Source organism: Malaclemys terrapin, chromosome 1 (assembly GCF_027887155.1).
Source record: "Malaclemys terrapin pileata isolate rMalTer1 chromosome 1, rMalTer1.hap1, whole genome shotgun sequence".
Classification (NCBI taxonomy): Eukaryota; Metazoa; Chordata; order Testudines; family Emydidae; genus Malaclemys; species Malaclemys terrapin.
The window spans coordinates 330,514,317-330,532,135 of record NC_071505.1 but is presented as its reverse complement, the minus strand read 5'-3'; the positions used below and the strand labels follow the sequence as shown (position 1 = coordinate 330,532,135).

At 41.4% G+C, this 17,819-nt stretch overlaps 1 protein-coding gene across 1 annotated transcript; it reads left to right on the top strand.

Moving 5' to 3' along the window:
* The first annotated feature begins 119 nt into the window (after positions 1 to 119).
* On the top strand, positions 120 to 11,847 carry PRSS23 (serine protease 23). The gene is made up of 2 exons (XM_054015692.1): positions 120 to 402; positions 8,493 to 11,847. The coding sequence occupies exon 2, from the start codon at positions 8,506 to 8,508 to the stop codon at positions 9,622 to 9,624; it is 1,119 nt and encodes a 372-aa protein (XP_053871667.1). The 5' UTR covers positions 120 to 402; positions 8,493 to 8,505; the 3' UTR covers positions 9,625 to 11,847.
* Positions 11,848 to 17,819: the final 5,972 nt, after the last annotated feature.

The following is a 17,819-nucleotide window of genomic DNA, read 5'->3' as shown; positions in this document are numbered from 1 at the left end:
TTGGGTCACATGGCGCCTGCGCTGCTGAGGCGCCAGTCGCTGTTCGCAGGAAAGTTTTGGTAGCAGCAGCAGGAGCCGGAGGGCTCTAGGGTGACACCTGCAAGGAGGACTGAGCTGCCTCTTCCAGTCCCCCCCCCCCTCTCGGAAGCTTTCTAGCCAATGCAGGAGAGTTGTGCATTGGAGATCGCGAGGGAAATGCAACTGGAAACCCCGAAGTGTGTGTAGGAACCTGAGCATTTCACTGAGGGGGTGATAGGAGGAGGCAGGTCTGAGTCAGCGAGAGATTCCATCAGAAAGCATCAGAGCAGCCTGGAGTTATGGGACCAGACCCTTCACCTGCCTGATCTTGCTCAGAAGGACACGTAGCTGTAAACCTGACTGAGCCTTGCATGTGAGGCGGCGGTAAGTAAAGCGATCCTGGACATTAAGGTTTTGGAAAGGAGTGCAAGTGTAAACCGACCTGGCTGGCATATGCTCTGCACAAAGCTAGAAGGGGACAGTTCCTTCTGGGGCGGGGGATGCTGACTTTTTTTTAAGGGGGAGTCGTTGGGTCTATAACTTTTGCAAGCTATAAACAATCTGCTACCAAAAAAAAAAAAAAAAAAAAGCAAATTCCTTCAGCAAATCACTGATCCATGGATCAGTATTAGCCGAGGGTGGACAAAGGGTATTGGATGAGGATAACCAAGTTGCCTAGATAAGATGTGTTAAAACTATTACTAACTATCTCTTTACTCGGTTAAAATAGTTTTTGTGCTGAGAAAGGTACAAGTACAAAATCTCACCGAGATCTAATCATCAGACATAGTTGACAGGGACAAAATAGAAGAGTAATTTCAGGCTAGAAGATGCGGAATCCAAAGTCAATATCACATTTCCTAATTGAGAAATAGTCTTGGGACCTTTAGACTGGTGCAGTTTATTTATGAAATCACTGGCACTAGTTATCAGAAAGAAACTAGCCAGTACATTAAATAGAATCCAGGGAATTATTTCATGACAGCTGTCTTTCCTCCACTGATTTTGCCTGCCCTCAGTTTTGTTCACACATTTTTAGGAAGCATAAGGCAATTTCTTTGGGTGGAAATTAATGTTTAACTCTTATCTACATGAATGTGAACACACCTTGGCCAACCTCCCTCCCCCCAAAAATATATCTAGCAAACAAAAAGTAGAATAATGTTTCTTCATGGATTCTGATTGTGAACTGAAATCACCTAACTCCTGAAACTATAGTATCAGTATTTGTTGGATGCAAACACTTCTTTTTCAAGCTATAATCATTCATCATCAGTTGTTAATTTTTAAAGAGAAGAAAAAACATGCCTAGTAGAAGTGACATTGTGCAAATTACATCATTTTGAAATACAAACAGGGACTGGCAGAGCATCTTATGAGAAAATAGCTGATAAAAAATCATGTTTGCTTTATTTCACACTGGGTGACACCCAGGAGACATTCACAATAGCCAGCAGCTGGAGCAAGTTCTCCTAGGTAAGGAGTTGCGGTGCTGAGCTCTGCACTGAATGGCTGCAGGTCTATTGATAATCCATTTTTGTTAAAGAAAGATATTAAATTATCTGTATTTTAGGCTATTGCTACAACTGGGGACGTTCAGTCTTGTTCTGAGGGTGGGTGATAGCTTGAGGAAGATCTGCTTTGTAATGTCCCATAGGGCAATGGCTCTCAACCTTTCCAGAGTACTGTACCCCTTGCAGGAGTCTGATTTGTCTTGCGCATCCCCAAGTTTCACCTCACTTAAAAACTATTTGCTTACAAAATCAGACATAAAAATACAAAAGTGTCACAGCACACTACTACTGAAAAATTGCTTCCTTTCTTATTTTTACCATATAATTATAAAATAAATCAATTGGAATATAAATAATGTACTCTCATTTCACTGTATAGTATATAGAGTAGAATAAACAAGTCATTGTATGAACTTTTATTTTGTACTGATGTGGCTAGTGCTTTTTATGTAGCCTGTTGTAAAACTAAGCAAATATCTTAGATGAGCCAATGCACCCCCTGGAATACCTCTGTGTACCCCTGGTTGAGAACCACTGTCAGAGGGAACAGTGTTTTGGCAACTGCAATAATGCCTGTCACACTACATTACAGTGTGTATTGCTCAGGTTGGTTGATATCAGTGACCATGTGTATCATCACTTGCAATTTGCTAGTTTAGAGAATGGTCCATAATCTGTGATCCTGTGTAATGAAAACCAAAACTATTTTATAGCAAGGGGAAAAAATGGATGGGGGTGGGTGAGTGGGGAGGCAGACAGAAAAATCTTCTAAAGAAATTGAACTAATTGGTAAAAATATAAATATGGTTCTATTTCTTTTTTTGTGTCACTCTAGTACATGTGCCAAAATGCCCGCTGTGCCTACTGTATATGTTGGCAGATATCTCTGGCTTGCTAGTATCGAAATCTGTTTCAGGTTTTCCAGCAATTCTCTTCTTATAATCTTCAAACTAGTGGAGAAGGGACGGAGTGAGTGAAACTTTACTCAGCCACTGGCCTCACTGTTCAGTGTCACTGACAGACTAATGCATATGTGTTATGTTTTAATTGCACTGGGGAGCTTTGGTAGCTCTTAAACTGGTGCTTGGTTAGTTCTGTGTTTTAACAAGTTTCATGACTAAGAAACGCAGCTGAGGTATTTTGGCACAGTGGTAACAGTAATTTGGTTCATTTCTGTCATTTGGATTGAGGTAGGTTTTGATTGGGTTTTTTTGTCACAGCCCTATGGAAAAACTTTCTTCATTTCAAAATGTAATGGAGACTAGTCTGGTCATAGGATTTCACACTGTATGTACCAGGATTTATTTTCATTTTACAGTCTATTACGAGTACCACCCCTGAATGCGGAACTCTTCCAAAAATGTACTTGCTTATTAGAAGATGAGTCATGTATACTCCGAACAAGGCAGTTCTCTTTCCCCAGCATTTTCTTAAGGCATGCCTGTCTATTGCAGACAGGAAAATGTGTCTGCAAGTGTCCTAGTAGCATGAGGAGCCCCAGAGTAGCAGTCAGTGTTTCCATTCCCAAAGCAATTGTAATGCCATTATCACACTTGGTCATGTACAAAACACTTTCTGGAGGTTCCTATCCTGCATAGCAGAGCAATATTTTGTATTGAGTAAAAGAGTATGCAGCACTTCTGACATAATTCACTAAAGTGTTATTGTAGCCGTGTTGGTCCCAGGGTATGAGAGAGACAACGGTAGGTGTGGTAATGTCTTTTATTAGACACTCTGGTTACCTTCTCCAGACCTGAGGAAGAGCTTGAAAGCTTGTCCCTTCCACCAACAGAAGTTGGTCCAGTAAAAGATATTACATCACCTCCATTGTCTCTCTCAGAATTCAATAAAAACAGAATAATAGTTTCTACAGTATAAACAGTTGTACATTACAAAACAGTATTCTCACCAATGAACTAAAAATATGTTACAATAATCAGTCAAAACGTGCTTCACTTCTTTTCCATTTTATCTTGTTTTCTGACATCTTTGAGCAAGACTTGCAAAATAATCATTATTTGAATCTAGTTCAAGGGTAATATGGCACAGAAATGTCCTGCCTACTATTTATTTTCTTTAAAACTAGAAACGAAGGGGTAAATACTAGGCTCCCTTGGAATAAATTTGGCATGGTGCCTAATTTTGGTTTCAGAATTAGGGAACATCCACTAGCTTTAAAAAATAGACTCATGTTTCCCTCAGACAACTTTTTAAGATGATTCCCCCACATGGAAAGAATGACATGCAGTGGTTTGCATCCCATGATAAATTGTACAAAATTTGTTCTACTTACTGTACATCAGAATAGGCTTGTTTAGATATATATCTACCTGAATTTCTTAGGTTTTAACAGTGAAACAATAGTAATTTATTATCTGGATACATTACACAGATTGAAACAAATGTCCCACTCTGTAATCAGTTTTGGCTGCTAATCTGACACAGAAGCTTTTGATTTTTTTCTCTCTAGTGTCTTATTTATGTTTTGATAAGAACTGAGATACTAGCTGATGAAACGGCCTTTAAATCCAATAAACTCACAATGGGATCAGGCAGCACTAAAGACAGGGAAAAGCTACAGGAAGCTTTACACAAATGCATTAATTGCTGTAAAGCCCGCTTTAAAAAAGTTCAGAGTAGGCCCAGATGTGATTCATTCTTTTGAAACGTGTTTTCTGGGCACATGTACAGTTCCAACACACTCATCTTCTTATTCTCCTCATTGGAAGGCTACCCTCTGCTGGCTGAAACTACATTTACACAGAGAAGGGGAAACGTGCAGCTTTGGACAAATGATGGTCTACAGCAGTGGTTTTCAACCTGTGGTCCGCAGACCCTAGGGTTCCATAGACTCTGTCTAAGATTTCCAAAGGGTTCCATAACTCCATTTGAAAATTTTTAAAAGTCTGCAAATGAAAAAAGGTTGAAAACCACTGGTTTACAGCATGAAACAGTTTCATTCCCCCCCTTCTGCCCACTCCTAAATAAACCAGCTAAGGGTGAGTGGCAATTGTGTCCCCAGGAATGGCTTTCTATGACAAATTAATTAAAAAGGAATCCGATGTGTATGTGTGAAACTTCATCTGTCTTAAGGGGAGATCTTCATGTTGCTCTAGAACTCCGGGAAAGACAGAGGACCAAAAAGAAGCATGTTAGTGTGCAATTCCAGTAATGGGATACATTACTTTGTGCACTACCTAGCCAGAATGACATCTATACTAAGTTCCTAATGGTTCCCATATATGGTCCTCCCTATCACAAATAAGGTTAGCTCTCAGCTGACTAAAGCAAGAACATATGGTCTACAGAGCTGGAATGGTAAGATTTGTTTTTGTTAGTTTATTATTCTGTACTTTTCCTCTCACTATATATACAACCAATGCTCACTATGTCATCTTTCTGCCAATTTGCGGCTGCCTAATTCATTAGATTTAGCAAGACCCCGCCAGTTTCCAATATTAATCCAACACTTTGCTGTCTAAATCGTGTATGTGTGTAAGTTCAGGATGCAAGGAAGGAAAGGGAGCATGAGAAGTTAACATTAGCTGAATAAATGGGCAGCCATTTCCCAGTTTTATGAGGTCTCTGATTTTGTGATTATTATTGATATTCAAGGCTGGCTAAGATTTTCCAGATGTTCCAGAAGTGACTAATGATGGTGGGTACCTAACATCATGCAGCCTTCAAAGGGTGGGGGCTCAACACTTTCTGAAAATCAGGCACCTTTAAGGTGTCTATCATTTGGCATTCAAAAATCGAGGCACCCAAAATCACTAGTTATTTCTGAAAATCGTATAACCACTTCTGGGGCTAGGAACTGGGGCATTATGCTCAGCCCCCATTCACCAAGTCTATAATCTACACATCTTATCTGCTTTTTAGTGGTGTGACAGAAATCTAATTTGCTGTGAAACGCAGCTTATGTCCTGAATGTAAGAAGGCCATGCTAGGTCAGAACAATGGTCAGTCTAGCCCAGTATCCTGTCTTCTGACAGTGGCCCATGCTGGATACTTCAGGGGGAATGAACAGAACAGGCGAATTATTAAGTGGTCCATTCCCTGTTGTCCAATCCCAGCTTCTGCCACTCAGAGGTTTAGTTGTGTCCCTGACCATTTTGCCTAATAGCCATTGATGGACCTTTCCTAATGAACTTATCTAATTCTTTTTTGAACACAGTTATACTTTTGGCTTTCACAACGTCCTCTGGAAATGAATCCCACAGGTTTACTGTGCGTTGTGTGAAGAAGTACTTCATTATTTTTGTTTTAAATTTGCTGCCTCTTAGTTTCATTGGGTGGTCCCTGGTTCTTGTGTTATGTGAAGGGGTAAATAACACTTCCCTATTCACACCTTTTTCCACACCATTCATGATTTTATAGACCTCAATCATATCCCCTCTGAGTTGTCACTTTTCTAAACTGAACAGTTCCAGTCTTTTTAATCTCTCCTCATATGGAAGTTGTTCCATCCTCCTAATCATTTTTGTTGCCCTTTTCTCAACCTTTTACAATTCTAATATATATATATACTTGAGATGCGGCAACCAGAACTGTACACAGTTTTCAAGGTGTGGGCATACCATGGATTCATATAATGGCATTATGATATTTACTGTCTTATTATCTGTCCCTGGCCTAATGGCTCCTAACTTTCTGTTAGCTTTTTTGACTGCCATTGCACATTGAGCAAATGTTTTTGAAGATCTGTCCACAATGACTCCTAGAGCTCTTTCTTGAGTGGTAACAGCTAATTTAGACCCTGTCATTTTGTAATATAGTTGGGATTTTATGTTTTCCAATGGGCATTACTTTGCACTTACCAACATTGAATTTCATCTGCCATTTTATTGCCTAGTCACACAGTTTAGTGAGGTCCTTTTGTAACTCTTCACACTCAGCTTTGGATGTAACTGTCTTGAGTAATTTTGTATTGTCTGCAAACTTTGCCACCTCTCTGTTTACCCCCTTTTCCAGATCATTTATGAATATGTTGAACAGCACTGGTCCCCGTACAGATCTTTGGGGGAACCCGTTATTTACTTCTGTCCGTTGTGAAAACTGACCATTTATTCTTACTCTTTGTTTCTATCTTTTAACTAGTTACTGATCCATGAAAGGACCTTCCCTCTTATCCCATGACTTCTTACTTTGCTGAAGAGCCTTTGGTGAGGGATTTTCTGAAAGTCCAAGTGCATAATATCAACTGGATCACCCTTATCCACATGCTTATTGACCCCGTCAAAGAATTCTAATAGATTGATGAGGCATGGTTTCCCTTTACAAAAGCCATATTGACTCTTCCCTAATATATCATGTTCATTCTGAAAGATGAGCTTTGCATACCTTTGTCTTAGTATCGATTACTACAAATGATGCTGACTGTAAAATTATCCAGAAATAATATTTGAATCAGACACCTTTGTCCTCTGCCAGCCCATGGTTCCCGAAGGGCTCCCCAGCACAGCTTAGGAACAGAGAACTGTTTTGTAAAGAGTTGGGGAGACTTATTTTCTTTTTAGTTCTTAGACACCTTCTGCAACTGTTTGTTGTAGTTTATTCACTTGAGGCATTTCAGGAATGATCATGCAGCCATTATCAGTGTAACCAGCCGGGTTTCAATATACATAAACTCAACATAATTGTGATGTTTTGTTTGTATAATCCTTGTTCAAGAGAAGTTCTGCCTGCCTTCTCGCACCGAGCAGTATGGCTCCTGCAGCGATTCAGCTGTATGGCTAATTTTCAAATCAACTTCAGTTACACATTTTCTTTGTTCTCTGCTGCTTGAGACGCTCTGCCTGTGGTTCATAAACAATTTACAGTCCCTCTGCGCTGTGAGAGGGTTGGTTTGCATTTCTAATTAATTTGATTTACTGTGGAATAAGTCAATATGTTAGCTGAAAGTTCCTTCAGTACCTATAATCTTTTCTTCATTAGCTACCTCACATAATAGCCAGATCTTCCCCATGCAAGCCTAAGGGGTAAAGTCTGTTAAGTAGACTAGAAACCCTCCTCTGTCTTAAACTGCAGGGGAAGCAAGCCTCTAATATACCAATGCTACAGAAAAATGCCACCCATGTATTTACTTCATCCATTTGATTAATTGTTAACCAAGATTATAAGCCCCTTGGAGCAAGAGTCCTCTATTTACTGCTTGTTTGTACAGTGCCTGGCACTGTGGGATCCTGATCTCAGTGAGGGCCTCTAGGGGTTACTGTAATGTACATAATGGATTAAAAGTCAATTCATTGTAGCTTCTGAATGCAGGTATATGCTAATAGCCTGGCATTTTTTTCTGCTCCTCTAAAGATGCTGAGTACCTGCAGTTCCCACTGATGTCAATGTGAGATGCTGGTGCGCAGCACCTCTGGAGAACCAGGAGGCCACCTATTTACAACTGTGTAGCCAAATTTAGATTTAGTTTCCTAATCTTGGCACCCACATTTGAAAGTGCCAGCCTGAGGGGTTTGTTACAATGTATACATTAACCTAGCAGACAGCCTAATACCCAGTAAAAGAGGAATTTGAAACAATTGGGACCATTAAAATTCCTGGTTGGGAGCAGGGAATTCTTCTTAGGGGGCTTATGAAGTGGAGTCTGCAGGCTGGGTGATCTAGGCTGCCTGACATAAAATTGTGCTATACCTACAATGCTACCAGGTTGCTAAGAACAGAAAAACAATCAGTTGATATCTCAGGGCTGGCAGTAGGCCACATAAATAATCCCAAGGTCAAGTACAAGCTTTAAATGAGCTATGATGTATTATACAGAACTTTTCCTTCCCACAGTTACAAATGGTCTGATCCTGTGCACTGACTTCAATAGGATCAGGATTTAGCCTTAAGTAGGGATAAAATTTCAGAACAATGCCAGGCATTTTGTTTGGCTAGCAAACTATTGCTTTGCAATGGTGAATGAATGTTTGCTTTAATAACCAGAGGATTCTTTTTTTTCCCCAGATTGGTGTTCAGCATGGCAGGTGTGCCAACTTTGATCCTCTTCCTGTGCACTGTTAAGGATGTTCTACCCTCCAATTCCCGCTGGAAACCAACCTGGCCGTCTTACAAAGTTCCAGTAATCCTGCCACAATCTACCCTTAATCTAGACAAACCACAGTTTGATGCAGAAACCAAACTGGAGGTAGTATCCTCTTGCGGCCTAGAGTGCCACAAGCGTTCCCCGCTGCCGACGTATGAAGAAGTGAAGGACTACCTGTCCTATGAGACCTTGTATGCCAATGGTAGTCTTGTTGAAACTGAAGTAGGCATTTACATTATCAGCCGTGGCGGTGATGGGTCACAAAGCAGATCTCGAACAAAGAGGCAGATCTATGGCTACGACAGCAGGTTTAGCATTTTTGGCAAGGACTTCTTGTTGAATTACCCTTTCTCCACTTCGGTGAAGTTGTCCACAGGTTGCACGGGGACACTGGTGGCAGAAAAGCACGTCCTTACCGCAGCTCACTGCATCCACGATGGCAAAAGTTACGTCAAAGGAGCCCAGAAACTGAGGGTGGGCTTCCTGAAGCCTAAAGTGAAACATGGTAACAAAGGAGCTAATATCACGAGCTCAACAATGCCTGCAAAAATGAAATTCCAGTGGATCCGAGTGAAACGGACACACGTCCCTAAAGGATGGATCAAAGGAAATGCCAACGATATCGGCATGGATTATGACTATGCCCTGTTGGAGCTCAAGAAGCCACACAAAAGAAAATTTATGAAGATAGGTGTGAGCCCACCAGCTAGACAGTTGCCTGGAGGGAGGATTCACTTCTCTGGCTATGACAATGATCGCCCGGGAAATCTGGTTTACCGTTTCTGTGACGTCAAAGATGAAACATTTGACCTCTTGTATCAGCAGTGCGATGCCCAGCCAGGGGCGAGCGGGTCTGGGGTGTATGTGAGGATGTGGAAGAGACAGCATCAGAAATGGGAGCGTAAAATTATTGGAATATTTTCAGGGCATCAGTGGGTGGACATGAATGGCGCCCCACAGGATTTCAATGTGGCTGTTCGCATCACACCCCTCAAATATGCACAGATCTGTTACTGGATCAAAGGCAACTATCTTGACTGTAGGGATGGATAAAGACAATGAACCTTCCAGAAAGCACTTAATAGCCTTAATTACTTATCCAAGGAAAAGCCAAACTTCTATTGTTACGAATATGTGTGATTCTACTTTGAAACACGTGGACATAATTTATAAAATTACAAGCAGGCCACCTTGTTCTTTGGAAGGTGATTGTGTGACATAATTGCAGTTAGAAAATGTTAATTTGAGGAGGTAGAAAAACTGTTGGGAGGGGAGAGCTCAGGTGGAATTGCTGACTTTGCAGTTCTAGCAATTTAAGATTAACTTGGAGGTTGGTAAACAATGCAAAATCTGAAGGGTCTCCAAAGAGTTGTATGAAAGGAATGCTGTCGGGTAACTCACACCTGCTTTGTTTGTACCCCAAACACAGGATTAATAGAAATGTTTTAATCTGAAATTTTAAACGAAAATATTTCCATTATATCGGAGGTAAAAAAGGGTGTTTAACAACAACCCCCCACCTGCAGTGTTTGCCACCCAAACGTTGCCGTATTGTGCTAGTGCATGAGAACCAGAGTGCAAGAGAGACTAGGCTTACATTGTTGAAGATGAATGTCATGCAAATAACATATAGGGTAAATAAATAGATGTGATTTTTTTCCAATTTTAACGTTTGAGTGATTTGAGGCTTTATGAGTAACATAGGAAAGAAAATACTTTTTAAACATCTAGGCCATAATTATGCAAAGCCAGGCATGCATGGAATTTGAGTCACGCAAGCGGTGCCATTGAGTTTTGCTCACTTAAATAGAGTTATACGTGGGATTAAATTCTTAGCATCTTGGCCACAATTGTTAATATGACAGTGTACCTATACATATATTGTATAGAAGGTGTATAGGGGGAAGAGAGTTGTTTCCTTTTATGACTTATCTAGATTTTTAATCATGGAAAATGTCTAGCTGTCAGCGTCCCCTCCAGCAATGCAAGCCCTTTGGGAGGGGAGAAGAACCATCCTTAGTCTTCTTGGCTTCCTAAGTTGTAAGGCCTTAAAGTAAATAGAAGGAGAGAGGATGATGTAGTTGTTACTGCATTTTTCCTTCCATCCCTTGGAAATCAGTGCCCAGTGATGGATGAGAAAGAAGGAAAAGATTTGTTAATTAGATTTCTATGTGTATCTCGCTCACCCCACTTTGACAGTGTACCTTAACCCAGATCTTGACTTCTTATTTTTTCTTACAGCATTTGGGGCAGTTTTCTTTAAACATTGCAAGTTATGAGCAGTTCTTGACACACACAGCTCACCAGTTCTGCAGCTGTAATAGAGCTAATTGAAAGAGCCAAATTGTAGGACGTAATCTGAAATATGGATAAAATGATGCACTGGTGTCTCTTGTAGACCTTGATGCCTGTAATTTTACTGTAGCAAAATTATAATTCCAGCAAGAACTACCTTGTTATGGGTTGAAAAAAAACCAGCCAAATACTGTTGTGCAGCAAACAATGTCAGTAAAACAAAGAACTTTTGACACATAATATTTCTCAGGTGGATTACACCACTGTATTTCAGTAACATTGCTAGGCTGGTGTCATGGTAGCCTGTCACCACTCTTTAGATAGGAAGGTGGACACTGGTTCAAACTCCAGTCTCCATTCCATCCATGCATCTCCCGCTACCGTCTGAAGCTCGTTGAGTTATGCACAGATGTTACCGGGGCAAAGAGCAGCACTGTCCAGGAAAATGGCTGAGTTGAGCAAGATTGAGTCTAGGTAGGCTTGTTCCTGAGCTTTATACGACAATTGTAATTCAGTTAAGCCTTATTTTTCTTTCACTTTACTAATTTTTGTGGTGTGGGAAAACACACTCCTGATGGTGCTTTATCTTTCTAGAGGCTTTGGCTCTAGTTCTGAAAGCCATTTTTGCAAGAGCAGCCTAAAGATGTTTTTGATAGCAGGTGCAGTGTTCAAAACTGTGGTACCCTTCCTTGCTGGGTGTTTGCACTCAGATACATACAGTTACTAATGCTTTAAAAATATGAGTAATCACCATATGTATTTGACAGACTTCTTCTGCCTTTTTTATTCTAGATTTACTTTATTTTGTGGCTGTTAGCCGGAGCACTTCTGTTTGAATGTATCACAGTGAATAAAGAAAAATATTGGAATTTCAATGCAGACACTCTTGTACTTGTACCATACCTGGGTTTGTAACTTCAGTCTCTTTTAACTGTTACTTATTTGTAAAGACATTCAAATACAAGCACAGTTGTATCCACATCCTCGATGCTGTTTCTTCATTTATTTCCTTTCAGCTTTCTTTCCTCCACAGTCATTGCAGATAATCAAATGTATTTCAGTAGAGAGGATTTTTTAACCCTACTGAAAGGCCTCTGGAAATCCTCGCCTGCATGGGATCATTGCATTTCCAAACAAGAGTCATAGGATCATCTTCGAGATGAAAATGACCTATTACAGCACATAGTCAAACTCATTCTTAGCGTAACTCCATTGAAGTAAAGGGAGGAATTTGGCCCAATGATTCCATCTCCTGCAAGTACAGGATATAGTCCCATGACAAAGGCCTGGTCCCCACTAAGTCCCCACTTCGGACTAAGGTACGCAAATTCACGTAGCTGAATTCGAAGTACCTTAGTCCGAACTTACCGCGGGTCCAGACGCGGCAGGGAGGCTCCCCGGTCGATGCCGTGTACTCCTCTCGCTGAGCTGGAGTACCGGCGTCGACGGCGAGCACTTCCGGGATCGATCCGGGATCGATTTATCGCGTCTTAACCAGACGCGATAAATCGATCCCAGAACATCGATTGCCTGCCGCCGGACCCTCCGGTAAGTGTAGACGTACCCAAAGAATATAATGGACCTGATTTTCCTCCTCTCACATTGGTGTAAATTGGAAATAACCCCTTTGACAACATAGTTACAGTGAGAGGAGAACGGGTCATTGAGTGACAATATGTTGCATGCACTGAATTTTGGTTTTAGATGTACAAGATGGTGTGTGCAATTTTGAGAATTTAGTCCCTGATTCATTGAAACACATAAGCACATGCTTACTTCCCATTAAAGCACGTTCTTAAGTGCTTTGCTGGACTGAGGCCTTAGCTCCCAGGTATTCTAAAGTATCTTAATATAAATATAGAGATGCTGTTAAGGCTGGTGGAGTGAACATTTTCAGTAGGCAAACCAACTGGTATGTATAATTTTTTATCAGTCGAATTACCAGCATGCTTATGCAGCAAGTTTAGAAAGAGGTCATGGGGGATCACTTTCCTCTTACCGTAATGTCAGGCATGCACTAGGTTTTTAATGAGAAACTCAAGGGAATTTGTAGACATTTTGGGTGGAATTTTCATATGTGCTCAGCATCGGCTTAACTGCTCCCAGTCACTTCAGTGGAAGTTTTGCCACTGTTTTCAGTGGGAGCAGACTGAGGCCAATGATTTTTTTTTAGGCCAGTGGTTTTGAAAAACCCGCTCTCTGAATGTATTTATCTTGATGTTATAATTGGGGCATATTTTAACGAGAGAAAACCAGCTCATCAAGGGGGCAAAAATAACTTTTTTTTTTAAAAGGCACAATACGGTAAACCACATCTAACAATATACCACATTGCTTTTATATCTCAGTATAGTGTGGAGAAGGAACCTGGATATTCTGGTTAGTTTTAGATTCTGGTATATGGAAAGGATTATATGGGAGGAAGTGAACCTCTCCTGTTACAGCATCCTTACAAGGCTGACATAGGGTAAGTCCTGGTTAGTCTGAAATAACTCTCCCCTCTGGATGGAGGGGTTGTGGTGGGGAGGATGGAAACTGAAAAGAAGCAAGAACACAGAACATTCTCAGCTCTCCCAGAAGACCATGCTGAGCTTGTTTCACTGAGAACTGTAGAATGTCAACATGGTCCATTGTCAGAGCAAAGGTATTCTCCTTGAATCTGTAATTACTTTGCAATGAAATTCCCAGGCCTGGCTGCATATAGTGTAGTGATGATCTTAAAGTTCCATGCTGAACTCTGAGCAAGTATAATACATGCTTGAAATTCTTTTCCGTGTTGCCACTTAATCTGCCATTTGTTAGCCCTTCCTGGTAGAGTGCCAACTCAATATGCACACTGTCTTTTTCAAGAGACGCTTTCAAAGAATGGAAAGAGCATGCCGGGTGGGTAGAAACATTTCTGTTTTCTTGGAGTGAAAGGAAATGGTGGACAGCCCAAAGCAGCAGAGAGAGGAGTGGAGTTAAATAGGGCATCACTACAGCATACAATAAGAACAGGACTTAAATCAGTGTATTGGTCACATTTTATAAATGATGATTTACATTTCCATAGCATTTTTTATCTGAGAATCTAAAGAACATTATAAGCATAAATTAATCTATCAAAATGCCTCTGTGAGGTAGGTAGGTAAGTAGTAGTATCTGACTTTTTAAAGACATGAAAACTGAGATATAGAGAGCTTAGGCCAAAATTTCTAAACATAGACGCCTAAAGTTAGGCATCTACAGATAAATAAGTGGCCTGATTTACAGGTGTCCTAAACTCCTATTTAAGAGCTCAAATATGGAGCTTGGTTGTCCATAGTTAGGCAACCATACTTGAAAATTCTGGCCTAAGTGACTCCTCCATGGTCACACAGGCATCTGAAAGGTGTATTAACTATGGATACTACTTGAATGTGGATTCATGTAGGTGAGGAGAAAAAGGGGAGAACAAAACTGGAAGGGAAAACATCTGAGTGGCCTGAGCTCTTGCCAATAGTAATGAGAAGCTGGGTGAAAATTAGCAATAACACTTTGCATGTCTATGAAGCCTGATTCTGAAATCAGTTGGTGTCTTTCTATTAACTCAGGAAAAAGAACAGGAGTACTTGTGGCACCTTAGAGACTAACAAATTTATTAGAGCATAAGCTTTCGTGGACTACAGCCCACTTCTTCGGATGCATCCGAAGAAGTGGGCTGTAGTCCACGAAAGCTTATGCTGTAATAAATTTGTTAGTCTCTAAGGTGCCACAAGTACTCCTGTTCTTTTTGCGGATACAGACTAACACGGCTGCTACTCTGAAACCTGTTATTAACTCAGGGAGTCTATGAATCAGGCTCATAGTGCTTTTTGGCTAAGGATTTGAAAGTACTTCACAAACAACTGCTGAGTGAGTTTATATAAAGTTTGGGGATAGTGGAGGAGAGACGCTAATATTCTTATGCAAAGATTTTATTGGATGGCTAATGTTTTTGTTAAAAGAAAATAAAACATAATTAACAGCATGAATGTAGACAGATGTGTATTCACAGCTGTAGTTAAAGAACTAGACACCTTTATTACTCAGTCAAACATATGATTATATTATACAAGAAATTCAATTCACGCCACATAATGAAATTGTCTGTTATATGTAACTGAAATTCATCAACATTCACTAACTTCGGATTCAGAAATCACTGGTTACTGTACTTTGAAGATTTTCTTTTCCTGATAAGTGACCATGGAGGATCATGTGTAATACATGACGGTAGAGTGTAGTATGAAGGTTTTATCAGGATTTCTTTGGGATGACAGACATTCTCACCTGTAGTTAATCCATAATAGAGTTTTGTGTGTCATCCTAAAGTTCTAAGAAAATGTTTTTGCCACACCATCATGTACTTGGCATATGCCATATGTGATACAGAAAAAACTATACTAGGAATGATGTAGACTTTAAATCTTTTTTACTGGAAATATTTCTCGTATCATTCTGCCTGTAAATCCAGAGGCATTTAGCTAACCTGTGGGGCCTATTAGGGGGAAAATATTGATTAGTTTTAATTTAAAACATCTCCAAAAATTACTTAATGGCTTTTCTAGTCCTAAATCCAGATTCTGAGCTGGAACCAAGACATATTTACCACAGCACGGAAGGGGTTGGGTGACACAAAGATCGGTTTAAACTGAGTTGTACCCTTACTTTTTTGCTGGGCCTTATATACTGGTACTATTCTGTCCTCAGTGAAGGGGGAAGGACTCAGTGCTCAGATGTTGGTACTGTAGCTTATAATCAATACTCTAAACAAAATTCTATAGTAAGGAAAAACTCATTTGGTAGCTGCTTTGTTGTGATCTTATTTCTATTAAATCGAGGAATTTAATTACATGGGAGGGGGAGGGGGGTTCGGTAGGGAAGGTAGTTAGTGGGTAGGAGAATGCTTCCATAATGGGGATATGAAATGACACTTGGCTTAAGGGTTAAATAAACCATTTCCAGTGCTACTCATGTCTTAGTGATTCAGGAGCCAAATTATCAATCAACATTACCCAAAAGAACCATAGTAGTTGTTGTAGGACAGGGATTGGCAACCTTCGGCCCATGACCCACCAGGGTAAGCCCACTGGCGGGTTGGGCCGGTTTGTTTACCTGCTGCGTCCACAGGTTCAGCCGATTGCCGATTCCACTGGCCGCGGTTCACCATTCCAAGCCAATGGGGGCTGCGAGAAGCCGCAACCAGCACATCTCTCGGCCTGTGCCGCTTCCCGCAGCCCATATTGGCCTGGAACGGTGAACCGTGGCCAGTGGGAGCCATGATCAGCCAAACCTGCGGATGCAGCAGGTAAACAAACTGGCCCAGCCCGCCAGGGGGCTTACCCTGCCGGGCCGTGGGCCAAAGGTTGCTGATCCCTGTTGTAGGAGCAGCAATGATTTGTATGCTCTGTATAACCTGTATGTTCAAAAGGTCTGTTACACCTTCCCCCCCTTTTTGTCTCCTTTCCCTCTTTGAATACCTGTGAAGTGGCTTTCCCCCTTCCCCTCCCTCCTGGAATGCTTGTGAAATGAATTGAACAGCTGGAAGATCAGAAGAGCTCCCAGGTAGACAAGGGGACTCTAATTAGGCAGCACTCACACACCCAATGCATGGACACTGTCTGAGGTGGAGTGTGACCAACTAGACGTGGCCAAGTCATCTCTAGTCGCAGGCCATGAGGAACAGGTCCTTAAAAGGGGAAGGGGCCATGTGCTCAAGAGGGCACTCACAAGCTTGTACCTCTCATGAAGGCCCTTCACCCGGACTGCCTGGCCAGTGGTCCACCGCATTGCATTCCATCGTGCCTCAGGAAGACTTACCTCCATCGCATCGTCCATCGCTGCACTGTGGGACACTTACCTTAAAGGATCCTGACATCTCCAGTGCTGTGCCTGTCCCGGGAGCGTGAGTATGCGAGTGTGAGTGTGACCCCTCCCGCTTCTTTTGAGCTTAGCTATCAGTATAATAAATGTGCTGCTTTCTGCCAAATTCTGGTGGGTCATTAGTCCTCCCTAAGCGTACTAGCTGGCCCAATTTCGGGTAACAAGTGTGAATGCATTGTTCCATTGCCTATAGTACTATATATCCATATTTAAACAGTATCCCGGGAAATATTTAGTTTATATATATTATTCTCACAGCAAAATGACTGACCAAGTATTATTATTTTATCAACTACAAGTGGTTATTAACACAGTGAAAGCATCCTGATTGGTTAATAACTTAGGTTGGTTAATAATTAAGTCACACACTGTTTTAATATCATGTGCCACAAAGAGCCACAGGAGACACATTAAAGAGCCATTTGCGGCTCGCGAGCCTCAGTCTGAGAATCACTGCATTAGACAGTTTTCAGTGGAATCCAAAGACACCATATCTAAGGCTGTCTACGCTGCAACCTTGGGCCGTGATTCCCCTGCTTGTGTACGCATACATGACTAGTTCTCCTCAAGCTACTGTGAGTATAAATTGCAGTGTAGCTGCACTAGCACTGAGAGCAGTAGCGAGGGCACGTCTGAGCTGTGCCGAGTATATACCCACCGGTTTCAGGTGGGTTTGTACGCACCACCGGGGAGCTATGCCTCAGCGGCTTGTGTTACTGGCTACACTGGTATTTATACTTGTACTAGCTCGATGAGAGCTCGCGCGATGTGTACACGAGCAGGGGAAGCAGTGTGGACATAGCCTAAGTCACGTGGATGTATTTTGTGTCTAGTCCCTCTGCAAAACTGCAGTGAATATACTTGTTCAATTTCCCCTTAGCTCTGAGCTGGAGATTGTGGGTGAGAGAATAATTCCATTTCCATCCTTCCACGTGAGAATGGTGATTTGCTGGGAATGGGACAAGGATGCATTTGCCTTATTTCACTGAAGAGCTGGGGGATGGACAGCTTCCTTTTGTTACTGCCCAGGTTTTGGTTTTGAAATGGCAGCCTTCAGGTGCACTGTCACT

Excerpts from the sequence above, each read along its gene's own strand:
- PRSS23 (XM_054015692.1), top strand. The coding sequence starts at position 8,506 with ATGGCAGGTGTGCCAACTTTGATCCTCTTCCTGTGCACTGTTAAGGAT.